Source organism: Hipposideros armiger, unplaced genomic scaffold (genome assembly GCF_001890085.2).
Source record: "Hipposideros armiger isolate ML-2016 unplaced genomic scaffold, ASM189008v1 scaffold_411, whole genome shotgun sequence".
NCBI classification, from domain to species: domain Eukaryota; kingdom Metazoa; phylum Chordata; class Mammalia; order Chiroptera; family Hipposideridae; genus Hipposideros; species Hipposideros armiger.
Genome location: NW_017731761.1, coordinates 1100308 through 1120405, shown reverse-complemented (window position 1 = coordinate 1120405; position 20098 = coordinate 1100308). Strand labels below are relative to the sequence as shown.

The window sequence follows — 20098 nt, the reverse complement described above, 5'->3', positions numbered from 1 at the left end:
TTTCTCTAGTTTTCTTTATTGTAAGAATACAGTATATAATACATGTAACATAAAATACATGTTAATTGACTGTTTATGTTAATTGGTAAGGCTTCTGGTCAACAGTAGGCTATTAGTAGTTAAGTTTTCGCGAAGTCAAAAGTTATATATGGATTTTCAACTGCATGGGGTGTCGGTGCCCCTGACCCCCACATGGTTCAAGAGTCAGCTGTACTTCCTAGATTCTGCAATGCACATTTCATTATAGTTGCTTTATCACATATTTATTCATCCCTTTATCTTCCTATCAATCCAGTTTTTATTTTAATGCTTTTCAAAGTTGTATACATTAGTATATTCCTCCCCACCTCCCAGCCCAGCTCCAAATACCTCATCGTGCATAATGTTAATGAGCATTCAATATTTGCGGTTCTTCTTTTCTTTTGAGTTAAATTTATATATGGTGAAATACACAAGGATGAGTGTACCATCTGATGCCTTTGGACAAATGGTGCACCTTTCAACACAAATCCCTATCAAGATACAGAATATTAGCATCACTCCTGAAAGTTCTCTTTTGTCTTTGCCCAGTTAATTATAACCACCCCCGCCGTCTCATGCAACCATTGTTGTGAATTTTTCTGCCACAGATTAGTTCTGCCTGTTCTAGAGTGTCATTCGTATCGGTGAAATATACGAGAGGTAGAGTTACTGAGTCAAAGAATATGAACTTTTTTCAGGCTCTTTACACATATGGCCAGATTAGTTTTTAACTGAGCAAGTATTTATCTTCTGCGGAACTAAACACTATACTCAGCATTTCGGAGCTCTAGAGCTGTATGATGATTCAGTCGTTTTCTGTTCTGAAAGCACTTTGTCCAGCTGGAGAGACGAGATGGCTACTGATGAAACAGTTTGAGTCCAGTGTTTGCAGTGAAACCCATGTTAAACATTCAGTGTCCAAATAACAGTCCTAACACTGCAAGGGGTCCGAAAAGAGGTCAGCATTGGCTAGAGGGATCAGAACAGGCACCGTGGAGGTGCTAGAATCTGGTGGGCCCTGAAGGGGAGGGGAGAGCCCTGGTAATGAACAGAAGGAGGGCATTTCAGGCTGGGCAACACGAGTACATTGTTCTCAGTGGAGACCAGCTTGGCTGGCACAGAGGGTGTGGGGCCAGGCAGCAGGTGATCAGTGTTGTCGGCCGGGAAGTCTGGCTATAGCGAGCCCTGAATGCCAGGATTCCGGCCTTGGACTCAGAACAAAGGAAAATGCCTGTCTTCCTGGGTTCCCTTTTTCCAGGTGCTGGGCTGTGCTGTGGAGCTCCCTGATGTCAGCTGCCAGCAGTTTCTGGGTCAGCTCATCGGCTTCTTTAATTTTTACAATGGACCTGTTTCTCTGGCTTACAAGGTACGAGGATAGCATTGACAAGGCTTACGTGGGGCCTCTTGAACAAAACTGATATTGCCCAAACACAGCACTTACTCTGGGGTCTGTTATACTTTACATAAACACATCACATCCAGGGACAAGGTCAAGGATCCCTGGAGCCTCTCTCAGATGCCTTTGTACTCCAATGGCATAGGTCATATTCATGCCAAGTACAGTAAAACCTTGGATTGCGAGTGACTTGGTTTGCGAGTGTTCCGCAAGACAAGCAAACATTTCTAATACATTTTAACTTGGTAAACGAGCGATGTCTTGCAATATCAGTAGTTTGTTTCCGGAACGAATTATGCTCGCAAACCAAGGTATTAACTATTTCCATCTCCTTCTCCCTGGGACGGGTAGAAAGATCTGGGCCTGGTTGCCACCCTCCCCCTGCAGGTGATCTGGGCCTGCAGTGGGTAGGTTATCAGGGTAGGAGGGGAGGTCTCATGTGTGTAGGAAGTTTAAAACACGCCCTCCCTCCTAGCCAGTTTCCTGTGTCAGGAATCATTTTTGTAGCAGTTGGGATCCTTGGCGAAGAGTGTGCGTCTCAGAATCTCAGATACTGACCTCAGGCTGTTTCTGTTTTAGAACTGTTCTCAGGAGGAACTGAGTGCCGAGTGGGACACCTTTATTGAACAAATTCTGAAGAACACCAGTGACCTGCATAAGATATTCACTTCCCTCTGGAACTTGGACCGAACTAAAGTAACATTTGCCTCCCCCTTACTCTTTTCATGTATAGGAATAGAGCTTCCGGACCCTTTTTTCTTTCCCCCTTTAAATGAACTATATTTCAAGAGAGGTGACTGGAATGTGTCACTTCTCAGGCAGGGTGGTTGTTAAGACCTGCACTCAAATTCTGTCATGATCCTCACTAGCTGTGTGAACTTGGACAAGTCAGGTCACCTCTCAAAACCTCACTCACCTTAACCATAGAACGGTGTCACCATACCTGCCTCCCAGAACCGTTTTGATGATGAAATGAGACAATACCTAACTGACACAAAGTAATTACTCGGTAAGGGTATTGCTATTTTGCTAATGCCCAGAGGGGACATTGAACTCAGCGATCTGAAGGTCCCTTTTTCTCTTGATATGAATATGATTTAATTATTCTTGACATCAAAAATGCCCAGTGCTAACGTTTTAAAAACAAGGTCGCCCCATCTGGGAGAGGGCGGGTGGGAAGTGTTCTGTCTCTTTAAGCCAGTCCATTCGCCAGTGGCATTTGGTGACATGTCGGCTGCTTGTGTGGCTAGCCTGACCGCCTGTGCTGCCTGTTGCTCTGTAGCCTTGATCTTGGTAAACATCCCATCCTCACTGTCAGAGGGCCAAAGGGAGGTGCAAGCCTGTGGCCCCTAAGAACCGCCCACCTGCGCCCTGACTCTCAGGAAATGAGACCCATTCTGTGGTGACAGCCCTCTGTTATGTGTGGACTGGGTCTCACTGCGGTCGCTAGTGGTGTCCCTTTAACAGGGATGTGACACCGTGACTCTGCTGGAAATGGGGCTGGGTTTTCCCTGCTCCTGTTTGGAGGGCTTCTGAAAGTCAGCCCCAGAGCCTTACAGAGTGGCTGCCTGGGACTGGGCGCTATCTTGAGGCCAGGAAAGAATAAACTTCACGTGGCAGCAGCTCCAAAGCTTGGCTCTGTTAATGCTCAGTTGTAACAGCTAATGGGTATTCGCTCGCAGGTTCTAGCTGGCAGGTAGGAAATAGGAAGAGATTTTTGGTTATTGCTGGCCATTCTTGACAAGGTTCAGATCCTTTTCTGGTATTTTTAGGAATTTCGGACAACTGACTCCTTACAAGGAATGTGGAACTGAGGCGTATTTCCCCGAGTGAAAGATCATGATGTTTGCACTTTATGTAATAGAATAGAGTTACAGGAGCTGGTCAGACGTCAAGCCAGCTGTGTCGCGGGGGACTTGTGCTTCAGAGAGAGGGTAGAGGATGGGGGTGGCGGTTTCACCCGGCACCATCACCTTCATGTGAGACCTCTAGGCTCTCCTCTCCTGCTGCCTCCTGGTCTCAGCATTGATAGTCAGGGGCTCCCGGTCATCAGTCTACCTCGTCCTCCGAATAGCCATATGCCCTAGTCACTGCACCTCCAGCTTCTGGAGAGGACTCCTTGTTCCAAGAATTGGGCATTTGTGGTGTCAGCACTTCTGGGTATAGAGAGGACACGGATTTTACACGGATGTGTCACAGGCTTGGGTTATGGCCTGTCCACCTGTTCTGCAAAGTCCCTTCCTTGCTGATTGTAAGCTTGGTAATTTGTGGGTGCACATCTTGCCCTGCACAGGTGGAGCCCCTGCTCTTGCTGAAGGCGGCCCTCATCCTCCAGACGTGCCAGCGCTCCCCTCACGTTCTAGCTGGCTGCATCCTCTATAAAGGACTGTGAGTAACGCCAGGTCCCTCCCCTCCACCCCGTTCCCCTGCTGCAGACCTGACCATCCCCATCATGGCCACCTGCAGGTCATAGGCAGGAGCTCCGTCTCGGGCCAGTTCCGAGGGGGCTGGTTTGGCAAACATGAGGTCGTTTAGATTTGATTTAGCGTAGGTTCCTGTCTTTGAGCCAAGCTGGGAAATGGGAAACTGTAGTGTCCAGAAAAGAGTTAGGAATAGAAAAGGCAGTTTTAAAGAGATATTTGTAATTCTCAGGATGGGGCTTGCCATTATAGTTGTCAGTCTACACAGTGCTAATTCAAACCCCCAAGGTCACAGCAGCCAGCCTGGTAAGTGAGGGGGCGTGGCCACCTGCTATGGCTGCCCGCCTGCTGCCTGGGGCCTGGAGCCTGTGCTGCTCAGCTCTGCAGAGCGGCCTTCGTGCTTCTCCTCAGGCTCCCGCCAGCCTCTTGGCTGGGTCTGTCTCTTGGCTGGCCTCTAAGATCTCTCTACACCTTTTCATGTATAGTTGGAGGGCCTCTCTGTGAGCCTGAGTGCCTAAGAGCCACTCCACGCATCTTCCAAGGCCGCTCTCCTCATGGAGGGTTCATCCTCACAGCCCAGGGGCAGGCGGGGCTGGTGCTGTGTACCCAGAGCCTTCTCCAGGCGCTTGAAGTGGTCGGGGGGCCTTCCTGGCTGCGTTCCCAGTCCTGGCTTCTCTCCTTCCCAGCCGTGTGACCTTGGGCAAGTTGCTCGATCTCTGTTTCCTCTTGTGGGAAACAGAGATACTTTGTGGAGAAGGAAACGAGATGACAGATGTAGCAGGACGGAGCGTAGTCCCTGGTTCACAATGGCCTTGAACACATTAGACCCCTCATCCCCTTTCTCGTTTTCATTGCAATGGTTCTCAATCAGCTTGTGCCTCCAGGCTCGCTGGTGACATGGCCGCCAAAGATGGAATATTTTTCTCTTCCTATTTTGTTTTTCTAATTTATTTTTAAATTGTATACCTAATGCCGGACCACATTCTCATTGTCAGAAACTGAATCCAGAGAGAAACACACAGAGCACAATTTAAAAGTTGCCCCACTGCCCGCCCCCTCTGCCCATCCCCACAGCTGGCATTTGCTGTGCATCCTTCCTTTGTTCCTTAGGTGTTTCCACACATGTGCACATATATGTGTAGCGGGGCTGCCAAAAAAGTGTATACACATGACTCGTATTCATCTTTTCTTATCGGTACATATTGAGTATTACAATTTTAATACCTTTTTTCCTTTCTTAAAATGTGTATACATTATTTTGGCACATTTTTTTGTCACCTTCTGTATATTGATTCTGTTTATTTTTGCTGTCTATGTAAATGGGATCATATGGTTCCTCAATGTAACGTGTAGAGTTGAGGTTTCTTTCTCAGTCCGTAGTGGGCTGCCTCATAGTAGCTGCACATTTTTTGGTGTTGTAACCGTGCCATGATTAATTGAATTACTCTCTTTTTGATGGAAATTTAAATTGCTTACCCCACCCCCCTTTTTTTCTTTTTCTTTTATTTTTTTTTTAAGTAAATTTTACCATTTTTCTCTGTAACGAATATTTTTAGGCATACTTCTTAGTACCACCTGGGTCAAAGGGTTTGGACATTTAAAATTTTGATGGAAATTGCCGGAGTGCCCTCCACAAGGCTTTATCAGTTGAAACTTTCACCAGCTGTGTCCCCAAGATCCTGGCCAACATGGGGATTTAGGAATCTTTTCAATCCAGAGTCCTGCAGCGTATTTCTTCTCACAGTGTCATTGTCCTGTGTCTGACCTCCTAGGATTGTCAGCACCCAGCTCCCACCCTCCCTCACTGCCAAGGTCCTGCTTCATCGAGCCGCACCTCGGGACCAGGTATTGTAAACTCCACCTACCTGTCTGGGATGCTTCTGCACCAGGTGGCTGCTGGCGAGGCTAATCCCAGTGCTAGATGGATGGGGCAGCTTGGGGGGGGGGGGGGGGTTCCCCTTAATCTGTTTTTTTTGTTTGTTCGTTTTGTTTTTTAAAGATTTTTATTGTGGAATTAGGGGATGGGAACAGTGCTGGGTAATTGGGGTAAGGGGAACAGACAAGTTGCTGTCTTTTTTGTTCTTCAGTCTAGTTGTGGAGGACTTTGCTTCACTGGCCCACATTGGCACCATCATTGTGCTCTTCCCGGGTGAGGCAGATCAGTTGCCGGCTTCTGGACGGCTGCTCATTGCGGCTGCTGGCTGCATACGGTAGCCCATGGCAACCTACTGCCACAGGGGCTGCAGCCTACGCCGTCGCCGGCGACTCATGGCAGCCCAGCTCCAGGTTGAGCTGTTATTCAACATCTTAGCTGTAGAGGGCAGTGTCACTGGCCCTCATATGTGGGATCCGAACCGGGGCCCTCTGGCGTCCCAAGCCAGTTCTTGACCATTGTGCCACTTGGCCGGCCCTTTTTTTTTTAAAAGATTTTTTTATTGGGGGATTGGGGAAGGGGAACAGTGTTGGGGAATTGGGGAAGGGAGCAGCCAAGTTGTTGGCCTTCAATCTTAGTTGTGGAGGGCGCAGCTAGCTCAGCTTCCAAGTCCAGTCACCATCCAGCCGCCGGTCAGCAGCTCACGCTGCTCAGCTCAAGGTGCCATGTTCAGTCTTAGTTGCAGGTGGGCGTAGCCCACCATCCCATGTGGGAGTCGAACCGGCAGTCTTGTTGTTAGGAGCACGTGCTCTCACCAGCTGAGCCATCCTGCCACCTTTTGGCAGCTCAGTGGCAGCTCAGCTCGGATGCAGCTCACGGGCCCATGTGGGAATCAAACTGGTGACCCTGTTGCTCAGAGCTTGTGCTCTTAACCAACTGAGCCACTCGGCAGACCTCCCCTTAATCTTGTTAGAACCCCAGGTCCATCAGTGATTTTCCTCAAGAGTGACGTCATCATCCAGGCTGGAAGACAGTGTTTCTTTCCGCATGATGGGCTTGAATAGTTGGGTTTTTCTTCAATCCAAGTGAAACTATGAGAATTCAACTTCCCTCGAGGATGGGCTTTATGTCAAAGAAATGTTGGCTATTTAGAGACAGACACTCAAGGATGACTAAGGAAATCAGAAACTTTTAAAATCTTTCCATCTTATATTTGTTTAATTGCTTTTATAATGAAAAGAAAAAGGAGCCATACGTGCTTATTGAGAATAAAATTGCCCACAATTAGACTGCGCAGAGACAGTCTCCGCTAGCATCTGGCGTACCTCCTTCTAGTCCTGTTTTCTTTTGTTTTATTTACTTATTCTTAGCTTATGAAGCTATAGGGTTAAGTATATCAGAAGGCTAGGTCTTTGCATTTATCAAGTCAGACATTTAAAACGATGATGGGACTCTTGTCAGGCTCCTTCCCCGCTGGTGGTGATGTGTCATTTCTGGTAAACTATTTGATGAGTGGATGCCCTTTCCATTTTTCCTAGTAATTCAGCTTCCTAGGATTCAATCATAAGGAAATCGTCTACTTGCTAAAAAAGATTTAAACTCAAAACTTTGTAACAACAGGGTTTATGAAAGTGAAAAATCAGATATAACTTAAATGTCTGTGGTTGGAGTTGGCAAATGATGGCCTACAAATTTATTTTATTGGATGCTTTCAAGCTACAACAGCAAGTTGAGTAGTTACAACAGAGACCATATAGCCCACAAAGCCGAAAATATTTACTATCTCACCCTTTACAGAAAAGGTTTGCCTATTGCTGGCCTAAAGTAGGGAAATGATTAATTCACCTACACCACTTTAAGCTTCATATAATTTTAGTCAGCCATTTATTGTAAAATGGCTAAAGATGTTTTCATGACAGGACTTGTATGTTACTGTGTAAGAAGAAAAATAGGATTTTATATAATGCAGTCTTAAAGTATTAAAGAATGCATAGACTTAAAGGAAAATATGCCCAATAGTAATGGTAGTAGCTTGCAGGTAAAGGAATTAATGTGATTTTTTTTTAAACAATTTTTGTCTAGAGTAAGCTTATTTGAAGAGAAAGCCGTATCATTTCATAGGAGTGAAAGTCATTTTGGCTAGAAGAGTAGTTTTTGTTTGTTTTTTTGTTTTGCTTTGGTGGGTCCTTTTGGAACCTTTAGATTGAAAAGGCTGGAAAGCTCTTTTGAGAAAATCGTCAGGTTTCTCACCTTGAGTGTGAATCAAATGAGAGATGTGGCATGGCATTTTGTTTAGATATAATCCTTTATCACGAGGGTCATCGGACCTTCACATTTTTGTTATAATGGAACTTGTGTGAGTTCTGGGCCACGGCTATTCTAGAAGACGAGTTTTCCGGAGGTAGAAAAGAGAACACGAACCCTCACTCATTCCCAGAGGGGAGAGAGAAACAGAGAAGTTGGAACATAAAGACTGCTGTGAGTTGGGATGGGGCTGCTGCCCTATAGCCTGTGTGGGCCCAGGTTCTCGCCTGCCCCCAGCCGTGGTGGTGAGCAGGCAGTTTTGGGGGGCGCCTTTCTTCCATCTGCTTTCCTATTGGCATGTGGCGAGGACAAGCGCTCTGGGCCTGGCGAAGTTTTATGAGCGGCAGATGGCACAGCGCAGTCCTGATGGTGAGGTCAGGAGAATGTGGTACCCAGCGCCAACTTCTGTGTGTGTTTATTTTCAGAGAATACCTACAGCAGGGGATGTCCTGCAGGAATGTGGTAAGTAGTGAGGTGCATTGTTGCCTCTTGTCTCTGTACAAACCCTGAGAAAGGCCGAATAATGCCACGTGGTTTTTCATCTTGTGAGATTATGCAAATAGGTAGAGAAACCTTCAAGTACAAAGTTACCCATCAAATTCCTAATTGTAAAGCTCATGATTTCAGACACATTTTTTAAAATTAAATGTATTGGGGTGACACTGGTTAATAACATTATATTAGTTTCAAGCATATGATTCTGTAATACACCATCTGTATATTGCATTGCGTAGGCACGCCTTTTAAACCCCTGTTTTCAGACCCTCCTTAACTCACTATAATGAAACTGCTCACACAGGTTCCGGAGGCTCCTGATTAGGCAAGGGGAAGAGAAATGGCAGCTGCCAGGAAGCCCTTTGGCAGGATGTGGGGCAGCCCCAAGAGGGCCGTTTGGTTTGGAAGCATACGTTGGGGCACATCTCTGTCATCAGTTAGAAGTGCTTTTTTCCAGCTTCTGTCTTTTTATTTTTTTTATTTTTAAGTGCCACTAAATTTTCTTGCACCAGTCATCCCCCTTCTCCTCAGCCAGGCGTGAAGGTGCCCACATGGGCTCTTCCTTGATGATCGCAGGCATTGTGGCTACGGTTTTGTGCTTTGGTTCTGGGCTGAGGAGTGCCCCAAAGCTCTGCTCCCTGACTTGACTGGCCTGTGGGTTGCATGCGTCAACCCCAGAACAGGTGCTGCCCCTCTGCCTTCTCTGGCCCAGGGGAGGACCCTGTCCATGTTGCCTTGTGATTCTAGGAGTTGCGCTCCCCCCGAATGTCCACATCATCCCGGTTTTCGTGACAGAAGAGGAAGCCACCTGTCTCTCTGAGTTCCCAGGGGAGCAGATGACTAGGTAAGGGGAGCACAGGGCCTTCATCTGAAACCATTGCTTTTGGGACTCCCTCACGTGGGTTTATCCAAACAAGCCCCTCCTTTCTTAGCACCATCTTCTCTGTGCTCTTCCCTGGAAGGGGCTTCTGGGACTTCAGCGGACAGATAAAAGGCAGCTAGCGTAGTGACGTGAGTGTGGGTTTCAAATCCCAGATCTGCTGCTGCTTAGCTGTGTGACCTTGGGCAAGTCCATTCCTTCCCTGAGCCTCAACTTTTTCATCTGTAAAATGGACTCGGTAATACCTCCTTCATGGGCTCATTGTGAAGGTTGGAAATAGTGTACGTGTAGCACCTGGCATAGGGCCTGACTCACAGTAGGTCTCCAAATGTGGGTGACTTTTATCCAGGGGCCCTGCCGTTTTTAGGAAGTGATCCAGGCATAGCCTTAATTTTACTCTCATGATTTGACCATGATGGCCTCTTAGCCTCTCTGGCCTCAGGCACCCACTTGTCACCAGTGGCCTTGCTTTTTAGGGAAGTAGTGCTTTAGTCTCCCCGCGGGAAGGGCATGGCCCTGTGTCCACTCAACGTGCCCCTCCTCACATCTTGTTCTCCAGCTCTCCTGCATCTCCAGCCAGATTCCAGGAGTGCTCAGCCCGGCACCTTCCAAAGGGGGCCCTGACAGACGATGCCCCCGGGCCTGAGGAATCCACGGCCCGGACGTGGGCAGCCAGCCCCGGGCCCAGGCTCCCTGATGCCGCTCGGTCGAATGGCAGGGGCGAGAATGGACACTTCTCTGGCTGTGACCTGGGGAGCATCCAGCCTACAACACTGCACAGCGCTGCCAGGCACGAGGATCCTGGTCTCGGCTGCTCCCCGGGGAAGGAGCCTGGTTTGTCCAGGGGGAAAGAGGACGTGGACTTATCCGAAATCCACATTCCAGAAGCTCAGGAAACGGAAACATCCTCAGGTTATCTCACCTCAAGTGTGTGTGTCCCAGATGGCCCTGGTCCTTGTCTCAAGGAATCTATCAGCAAGGAGTCCGTCAACGACTCTGGCAACCCGGAACCCAGGCCGCCCAGGGCCCCGCCTGTGGGCACAGCCATCAGAGGGCTGTCTCCCTCCGCTCCGGACAAGCTTACTCAGAATGGAGCCCTAGAGCAGCGCAAAGACCTTCCCGGGGACAGCAGCCAGGCCCCCAGTAGAAGGAGCAGGCCATTGTCATTGCCTCACCTAGATTTGAGGCAGAGGGGAGCTAAGCTTCCCCTGGGGGGACAAGGCACGGAGCCGTGTGTGGATGGGGTACCTGAGAACCACCCAGACTCTGGCCTGGAATGCCAATCAAGCTCTGCTGACTCTCTGGGCAACGCCCCCTTTGCGGACAGCACTGGCTCCAGGTTGACACCAGCATCCCGTGGAGGACTGGTACGCAAGAACCTCTATACTCACAGTGTCAAAGGGCTGGTTCTGTCCCTGCTGGCTGAGGAGCCGCTGCTGGGAGACAGCGCAGCCATCGAGGAGGTGGTGAGTTTGTGCAGACCGGCCCCAGTCCCTCTAGAACGTGGGCAGGCAGGGAACGGGCTCCCCTAGGGGACAAGGACTCAGCCTTGCTGCGTGACCTTGTGCAAAAGTCCTTGTTTAAGCATGGCTGGTTAGCTCAGTTGGTTAGAGCATGGTGCTGATAGCACCAAGGTTGCTGGTTCAAACCCTGCATGGGCCACTGTGAGCTGCGCCCTCCTTAAAAAAAAAAATAAAAAAAAGAAGAAGTCCTTGTTTATATGGCGGGGATGGTGGTAGTGCCTGTCTCCCTGGGTTGGTGGGGGTGAGGGAGGCGAGTCCAGTGAAGAGCTTGGACTTTCCTGCTTCTTGTAGTTGCTCGTAGCGCAGGCCTCGGGCAGGGGAAGACCAAGCCAGAGTCCTGGTTCTGGCTGTGTGATCGTGTACACAGGTCTTTGCCTCCCTGAGCCTCTGGTTCCTCCGCAGCCGTGTGGGGGTGATGACAAGCGCTGTCCGTCCAGATGTAGTGCAATCACGCAGTGACCACACACACACGGTGGCTGTGCCATCGCCACCACTGACGGCCTCACTTCTGAGCCTGGGCAGCTCTAAGATCTGTGTTGGCTGAATCTACGCTCTGCACATGTCACAGCCAGGGCTGGGAGTTCTCTGGAAGCCCCCCCGTTTCCCTCCATAGCCCCTCCACTGTACCATGGTGGTCTGAGGCTCCTTCCTAGAGGGCCTGGGACAGCTGAAACCCTAACTGCCTCCAGAAAGCTCCTCTTAACCCATTCCAGCTCCTTTCCCACTTCCAGTGGTACCTTCTCCAGGGCCTACCCTGGAGATGCAGTTGCTATAGTAACAGCCTTGCTGTTGTTGGCAGGGAAGTGGTAGCAATAAGAATAGCAGGTTGAAATTGCTGCAGGGTGAACGGTGTCCTGGGGCTTGCCTTGTTTTTGTTATTAAATCTATATTATTCTAAGCTGGTCTCATTAGCATGCGGGGCTTGTGACCCTCCGTAAATGAGCTAGTCACCTTGGAGCATAGCGAAGGGGTGGCAGCATCCTTAGCTCAGAGCCCCAGGCGAGAGACTGCGCCTCTGGGGACCTGCTTTGCTTATCTCTCCCCTTTCCATAGGCTGCTGTCACGTGTCACCGAGTGATGGCTTGTTTGCTTCTCTACCCTCTAGCACCATAGCTCGGAGTGACTGCTCTACCTCCTTAAAACAACACAGGGACCCAGGAGTGCAGTTTTACACGTCTCAGCTCCCTGCCAGTGCCTTGGGTTTCATGGCCTCTTCTGCTCAGTGCTGAGCTGTAGACATGCTATTCGGAAGGCTCACTGTTTGGATGCAGTAAAGTGGAAACCATATCTCTCTTTTACCTTCCCCCCAAAAAAGGAAAAGAAAAAATAGTTCAGGCAGCACTTGGAAAAGGAAGTGAATCCAGTTATGTTCTGTACGCTCACTATATGCTGACTGCCTGACATCTGTTATTTTAGCCAGGCCTTAGAGCAGTTCTGGGGGCGGGCGCTGTAACTCCCACTTTACCAGCAAGAACACTGGGCCTCGTTGAATCAAGACCTAATGCAAGTGGAGGGTCCAGAATCCTTGCTTGTTTCTCATCCACCCGCCCCCGCCTCTCTCTCCTGCGCTGACCCAACCTTGGAATGATAGGTGGGAAGGTGAAGAAAAGGGGACATGCCCTATCTTCCATGGCTCCTGAGATGGACCTGTCACACGATCTGTCACAGCCCATCCATGTTGTTAAGACAGTGGCCTTCACGGGTTTTCATGTAGAGTAGGGTTTGGTGTTGGGTAGGCCCTAGGAAAGAATGGAGCTTGACGGAAGAAGGAAAGCTTGTCTTTTCTAAAGAGAGTTGGGCGTGACTAACTTGGATCAGCTTGCTGGTTTGAGAGCAGGGTTGGCTGACCAGACCTAAAGGCCGCCTACTTTGTCATTTTGGGAGAGATCGGCTCTTGCCTTTTTGTCCCAGACCTGATTTCCCTCCGGGCCCTCCGCGGCTGTCTAGAAAAGCCAGTCCCCTGCAGAACGGTAAACTACAGCTCAAGTGTGACAGTGAGCACATGCCCTTGAAAGGGCGCCTAGGTTATGCTATACACTGCCAAGGCACCCTGGTATTATTTTGCCATCTTGTCTTTCAGTGAATCAACGGGCACCTCTTTACCTTTGCCCAGGGTGGAGGGCGGAGAGGTGGGTGGAAGGGTCAGAAGAGAGGGGAGCAGCCAGGAGAAGCCAGGATTAGTTCAGAGGGAACAGAAGAGGCTCACACCAGGGGGCAGCATAGAGCCACGCATTCCTGCTCACAGCCCAAGATAATCTCACTGACCTTCAGACACAGTGATCCCATCAGTTATTCATGGCTATGATAGGACGTTGAGCTGTCTGGATAGTAGATGAGGCCTGAGATTAGTGCAAGAGTGTTATCCTAAAATACGAAAATGCACCCCTCCCCATGGACCTGGGTGAATGTGTGTTACTGCATCGTTTCTTCTGCACCTTATGGCTCACTTGGACCTTCCAGCCACTCACTTCGCTATGGATGGAAGCCGGAGGATCCAGGCATTAGCCCCAGCTGCGGGCCTCCTAGGGCTGTTGTGAGGATTGGCTTGTAGTAATACAAATATATATCAGGGGTTGGCAAACTTTTAACGTAAAGAAACACACGGCATGTCTTTCCCACTTTGCACAGCCATTCATCTCTGCTTTTGGAGTACAAAACCATAGATAATATGTGAATAAGTGGCGTGGCTGGGTTCCAATAATATATTACCAATAGACACTGAAATTGGAACTTAATATAATTTTCACGTCACAGTATTACTCTTAATTTTTTTCCTAAACCGTATAAAAATTCAGAAACCATTCTTAGCTCTCAGGCTATACAAGAACTGGCAATGGGCCGGATTTGGCCCATGGGCCGTAGTTTGCCGACCCCAGGTATATATGAAAGCACTGGGTTACCAGTAACATATCGTGCACATCATCTGATGTATCCTGTGACTGTGCGTTTATGGTTAAGTGATTCTGCCTTGAGCACAAGTTGGCAGCGATTTCAGAAGCAGAGCTCAGTGCCTACAGGGACGAGTCGGGCTTTGTCGTGTCTCCCTCTCAGTTCCCATTGTGCCTTCCTCTGGGCACCGGCTCAAGATGGGGAACACGTCTATTACCAGGTTCCCCAGGGCAGAAGCTTGCAGTGAGGCCGTGGTTTGACTTCATGGCGAAGCTGTGTAGGCTTGTGCACACGCACATCTGTTAATCCCTGTGCTGGTTAGGCTGTCCCAGGAATCTGAACAGGAGCTGTGCGCGTGTGCGCGTGTCTTTCCTGGGCATACGTCTTTCACTGCGCACCTCAGTTTCAGCCAGACAGCTCAGATGTTGAATGTGCTTGCCCAGGGGTGTGCTCGTGTATCTGTTCGTTTAGCAGCTATGTACTGAGTACCTACCTACTAGGAGCTCGGTACCCTGCTAGGCATTGAGGATACAAAGATGAGTGCATAAAATAAAACCTCGTGTGTCAAGCCTGTTGCCTTTGAATACCATTTCTAAGACATTCACATAGAAAACCTAATTTATGAAGGGCAGTACACTACCAACAATAACACTTAAGCTTCATGACATTCACCGAGGAAGCATTCTGTTTGCATTTTGTACTTTTTATGTGCACTTACTGTTTTTTACAAAGCTGTTGAAAATATAGTCAATCCACAGACCAGTCATATGTGCTGCTCGTTAAAGAGATATCACTTCTGTCATAATGATCATTTTCATTTGCTTGACTCTATAAAAATGCCGTCCCTCAGGGTGGCACTTAGAGTTGACAAAGGATTTTTATATGTGCTACTGCACTTCATCCACTCAACAATCGCCTTTTTGCAGATGAAAATACAACAAGAGGTGCAGAAAATTCAGGAACTTGTCCCTGGTCACCTGGCTAGGAGCAGGCAGAGACAGGATGTGCCTCACTTGGGAGCCATCTGCTGCCTGGGGACAGTGGCCTTCTTATGGCTGAAATAGCCCTAGGGGAGCCGCAGGAGACCCCGTTGCAGACTGAGTCCATCAGGATGTGACTTCCCTACTTGGTCAAACCCACAGTGGAGCTAAAGGATACCCCAGCCCTTAGAGTATGACACTGTAGGAGAATAGTTTAAGGATGAAGAGAGTCGTTCATGCTATATCATTAGGTTCCGAAACTATTATAGTATCAATATCTATGGCTGGATCCCATTTTTAATTTATAAAAAAAGCATCGTATAGAATGGTATAGTCGTGTTCTCAGCTGTACCTGCACATGCATCTTCCCTAGGAGAGTTTTTAAAATACAGGAGCTTGGCCTCACCTCCTGGACAGTCTTCTCAAGTGGGTTCCTCCTCTGAACCACAGAGCACAGAAAACCATTTGACCAACACGTCTCAGTCCTTCCAAGCGTGGTGCGTGGCTGGCACCATCCTGGATGCACAGTGGAGGATTTCTCAGCCCAGGTCCAGTTGAAAAGCACTAGAGGGTAGGCCCGGCCAGCTGTGCTGTGAAAACGTGCAGCCTGGGTGGGGAAGTCATGGCCGTGGGAAGGTCATGGCCGTGGGAAGGTCATGGCCGTGGGAAGGTCGTGGCTAGAAGGAGATGTACCAAGGGGCTAACAGTGGCTATTCTGAATGGTGAGATTATGGGCCATCTCTCTTGGCTTTTTTTTTTCCTTTTTAAATGTAAATATTTTTCTGCTCACCACTATTTTTTGAGTTTTCTACAATTTGAAAAAGCTTTAGAACATAAGGGCAGAAGTTAGTACTTGTCTATTAACAGGTAAAAATACTGGTCAGAGTCCTTTTTGCAAAACCCATTAGCAACGCAGATATCTCTGGATGCTTATTGGCTAAGCCTATGGCCTGCTGAGGGGACTTCTGCAGCCATGACCCTCTCCCGGCCCCTTTGCAGTACCACAGTAGCCTGGCGTCCCTGAATGGGCTGGAGGTCCACCTGAAGGAGACGCTGCCCAAAGACCAGCCCACCGCCGCCAGCAGAACCTACAACTTCGTGCATTATGACCGCATTCAGAACGTGCTGGCAGGTAAGCAGCCGGCACTGCGCAGAGGTGCGGGCCCGGGGCACCTCCGAGAGGTGGAGGGAGCTTAGAATGGGGGCCCAGTGCACAGTGGGGTTGGTGTTTTCCCAGCAGTCAGTGTGCTGCTTTCTCACTTTGGAACCCTGCTCCCACTGCATTTAAAATTTGCTTGGCAACACTTCCTTGCTCATTTGTCTTTTTGAGGTTTTTGGGGTTTTTTTGGCTGTTTCTCCAACATTTTTGAGGGAAGCACACACATGTTCAAATATCTGTGATAAGGTCTGCCTTAAAATTTTGATCCTCATGCACAAACCCGGCGATGCTCATTATTGAGGACAGCGTGTCCTGTGCCGCATGGCGGCAGCTGTCAGGGCCCAGCGCGCTGGGCAGGCCTGGGCCCCTCCCCCTCAGCGCCCGCAGTCCTGGCCGTGAGCCACGTTCTGTCACACTGGACAGTACTGGCTCGGGGACATGGGGGAAAGGAGTCTGCGATTCATAACTTCTGTGTCCTCTTCTGGAAGCAAACGTGCCTCAGGTGGCCACCCCCCAGGATCACCGCTTCCTCCACGCCGTCAGCCTGATGCATGCTGACTTCGCCCAGCTGCCCTCGCTGTACGAGATGACCGCCAGGTGAGCTTTCCCCTCAGTCACCCTCACAGTCCTGGACCAGGAGCCGCCTTCCCAGGGATCCGGGGAAGACACTCACTCATAACTAACGGAAGAGCATGTCACTCACTCTCTTTAAGGCCTTCTCTTATGCGCTCCTGTGGTTGCCATTATTTACTGTCATGCTTCCCTAGGTTGTGTATTTTCTGGGTCCCATCCTGGGGCTCAGACCTGCTTGAGACATTGGGGTACAACAGTGAGGAAACCTCAGGTCCTCACACTCTCAGAGCTTCCATTCATCACTGGGGAAGGAGGGTTCTCTCCTTGTCGTAGATGATGCTGAAGTGACAAGTCATACGTGCTCATCACCAAAGGATTCAGACTGCTCCCAAATCTATAAAGTGAAACATTTCTTCCCCTTGCCCGTCAATACCTGAAAGATACCCATAGTTAGTAGTTTGGTGTACGAGGCCTAACAATTAAGTTCATGAACTTGTTCCAACACTGTTGCTAGCCTTTTTTGATATCAGAGGGATTATTCATTAGGAATTTGTACCAACTGGACAAACAGTGAACCAAGTTGACTATTTGGAAGTGCTGAAAAGGCTGCATGAAAAAGTGAGACGACTTGAACTTTTTTTGCCAACAATTCAGGACTCTTGCATCATGACAATGCACCGGCTCACACGGCACTGTCTGTGAGGGAGTTTTTAGCCAGTAAACAAATAACTGTATTGGAAAACCCTCCCTACTCACCTGATCTAGCCCCCCAGTGACTTCTTTCTTTACCCAAAGATCAAGGAAATATTGAAAGGAAGACATTTTGATGACATTCAGGACATCAAGGGTAATATGATGACAGCTCTGATGTCCATTCCAGAGAAAGAGTTCCAAAATTGCTTTGAAGGGTGGACTAAGCGCTGGCGTCAGTGCATAGCTTCCCAAGGGGAGTACTTCGAAGGTGACTATAGTGATATTCAACAATGAGATAGGTAGACTTTCTAGGATGAGTTTGCAAATGTAATTGTCCAACTGGTATATTACTCCAGGTTTTATTGTTTTTGGTTTTCATTTTTTATATATAAAATATAGATTAGCATTTTTATTTTAATTATTTTAATGGTGTTCTAGGAAACAGGATTGTACTAATGTACTGTTTTACAAGTTCCTTTTTTCATTCTATTGCATACCTTGAATATCTCTATGCTGGTAGATACAGATCTATTAATTATTATTACAATTTATAGTTTTAACCAACCGAATTCTCCTTTTTCTTTCTACATGCCTCTCTATGAAACTGGTAGCAGAAAATAAGGCAAGTTAGAGGGTCAGAGGGGAGTGCCTGCTATGTGTGTATTATTCCATTTAGTCCTTGGAACAATTTGGGCAAGTGCAGTTTTTATCCTTATTTTACAGATAAGGAAATTGAAGCACAAATAAGCTAAGTGACTTGCCCCAGTCACATTCTTATTAAGTGGCAGAGCCAGGATTTGAACCCCGGTCTCTGACTCTATAAAGTGCATGTTCTTTCCACACACGTTTCCAGTTTCAGAGGGCCGTGTGGTCAAGAGGGAGTGCCGGGCATTCCTGCTGCCCAGCGCCATCTTCCGTCAATATTTCAATAGATCTTCCCACAACAAATGTGTCTTCTCTGGCTTTAAGTCAGAGCTGCCCCAGGCCAGCAACCTAGATATGATTTGTATCGACAGTCACTAATTTGGGAATTGGTTTGGGGGTGTGTGTGTGTGTGTCTATTTTGTGAGCGATGGAAATAAGTACAATGTCAGCATCTGATGCATCAACCCGTTGGTGGCTCTGCAGTATTTCACCTTCCTTGGAGCTGAGAGGGTTTTAGCATTGGGATATGTAGCTTCTTTTAATAGTAATAGAAACAACAGCTACCATTTCTTAGCCACTCACTGTGTGCTAAGCAATTTATATGTATTTTTATCTATTCCTACTCATTTAATATCTTAAAAAATCCCATGGAGGGATTAAATCCATTTTATAGATGAGGAAGCTGGGGCTCAGAAAGTTTGAGCCGCTTAGCCAAGGGCACACAGCAGGGCTGGGATCAGCCCATGCCCTCCAGACCACAGTCCCCCCTCTCCATGGCACAAAACACGTACACCAGGTGGAGCCTCCCGGCCCTTGAGGTCCCAGAAGAAGCCAGAGGAGGCTGGGACTCTCCCTCCTTATGTGAAAGGAGAGATCTGGGTGAGGGGAGCCTCAGTGGTTCCTGGCTCCACCTCCTTATGCTGGATTTGGGGAGCTGAGCCCAGCGGGGAAATAGTTTGAGACAGGCAGGATCGAGGAGCCAGGGGGTCCTCCTTTGAATCAGACCCTCAGCCCCCCTCTTCTGTCCCCTCGCTCATCCAACCGCCCCCGTGTGTGTGGAGGTCAAGACCCCTTCCTTGGACACGGTCAGTGCTTGTCATAGGGGCCTGAGAGCATCAGCCACCTCTGAGCCTCAGCGTCCTCGTCTGTCAAACGGGAGAACACGGCTACTGCGTAAGGCCGTGTGAGGAGTCAGCCAGGCTATGTGAGAGGCGTTTGCACGGCTGGTATTATAGCAACAAGACACGCACCCATCGGTTATTTATTCAGTTATTATAGCTTCAGGTCCTGTGGCTGTGGCCGCCATGGACCATCCCAGGATCCAGTGAGTTGAAAGGAAGGGAAACGGTTATTGGCACCGAACCTGAACTTCAGGTGAACAAGCAGAACCCTGAGCCATGACAGCTGCACCCACGGCAGGTGGTGTGCAGGGCCTCGCTCGCGTGAGTGCCTCTCAGAGCCTCTGTGTGGCCTGAGATGTGCGCAGGCAGCGGCAACTGTCGTCCCCTCTCCTCCTCCCACAGAAATGCCTCCACAGCCGTGTATGCCTGCTGCAACCCCGTCCAGGAAACCTACTTCCAGCAGCTGGCGTCGGCAGCGCGGAGCTCCGGCTTCCCAAGCCCTCAGGACGGCGTCTTCAGCCTCCCAGGCAGAGCCAAGCAGAAGCTGCTGAAGCATGGGGTGAACTTACTTTGAACTGGGCCGCAGTGGGAGGGTCATTCCCCCAGGAGACGACCATCAAATCGAGTACCAGCAAGGAAACTCTGCCTTTTCAAACGCAAAAAAGCCCTTCCCTTTTATTTTCCTGGGACTAGTCCCTTTCTTAGGAACGTAATGGTGTTTGAGTGTCCGTGACCCCTTTTGCAGGTTAGGGGGTAAGCAGTCAGGTCTTCAGGTCCACAGACCTAGAGCACCTGAGAAAGACCATTATCACGCTGGCAGTGTGGGGCCTGCCAAAGCGGGGCAGGGCCAGTTATTTAATAGTTTCCTGAGGCATGTGTCTGTCCAGCCCTGTCTCCAGGGGGAGGTCTGAGGTGTGAGCGCACAGTGAGGAGATGGGCTTGTCAGCAAACAGAGCGGAACTCACAGAACTCACACTTCTCAGACTGTCTTCAGAGCGGTCCTCCTGGGAGGCTGCATACTGAACTCAGGGAACGTCAGGGAGGCTGGGACCACCTTGTTGGGATTCTTCTGGAACTGGATTCAAAACCAGGAGCCTGTTCTTTGGAATACCACGGGGGGGGGGGG

At 49.0% G+C, this 20098-nt stretch overlaps 1 protein-coding gene across 5 annotated transcripts in view; it reads left to right on the top strand.

Moving 5' to 3' along the window:
• Positions 1–20098, top strand: part of HPS4 (HPS4 biogenesis of lysosomal organelles complex 3 subunit 2) — a 26910-nt gene extending 6812 nt beyond the window's left edge. For 3 of the 5 annotated variants that reach the window (XM_019663952.1, XM_019663950.1, XM_019663951.1), the window contains 10 exons: positions 1280–1387; positions 1997–2113; positions 3711–3805; positions 5610–5682; positions 8440–8476; positions 9257–9353; positions 9949–10855; positions 15781–15913; positions 16429–16537; positions 19375–20098. In XM_019663952.1, coding sequence (XP_019519497.1) covers positions 1280–1387; positions 1997–2113; positions 3711–3805; positions 5610–5682; positions 8440–8476; positions 9257–9353; positions 9949–10855; positions 15781–15913; positions 16429–16537; positions 19375–19546 — 1848 coding nt within the window. In that variant the 3' untranslated portion in view covers positions 19547–20098. Of the gene's footprint in view, positions 1–1279; positions 1388–1996; positions 2114–3710; positions 3806–5609; positions 5683–8439; positions 8477–9256; positions 9354–9948; positions 10856–15780; positions 15914–16428; positions 16538–17817; positions 17829–19374 lie in introns of all 5 variants that reach the window. The other 2 variants (XM_019663954.1, XM_019663953.1) reach the window with 2 other exon arrangements.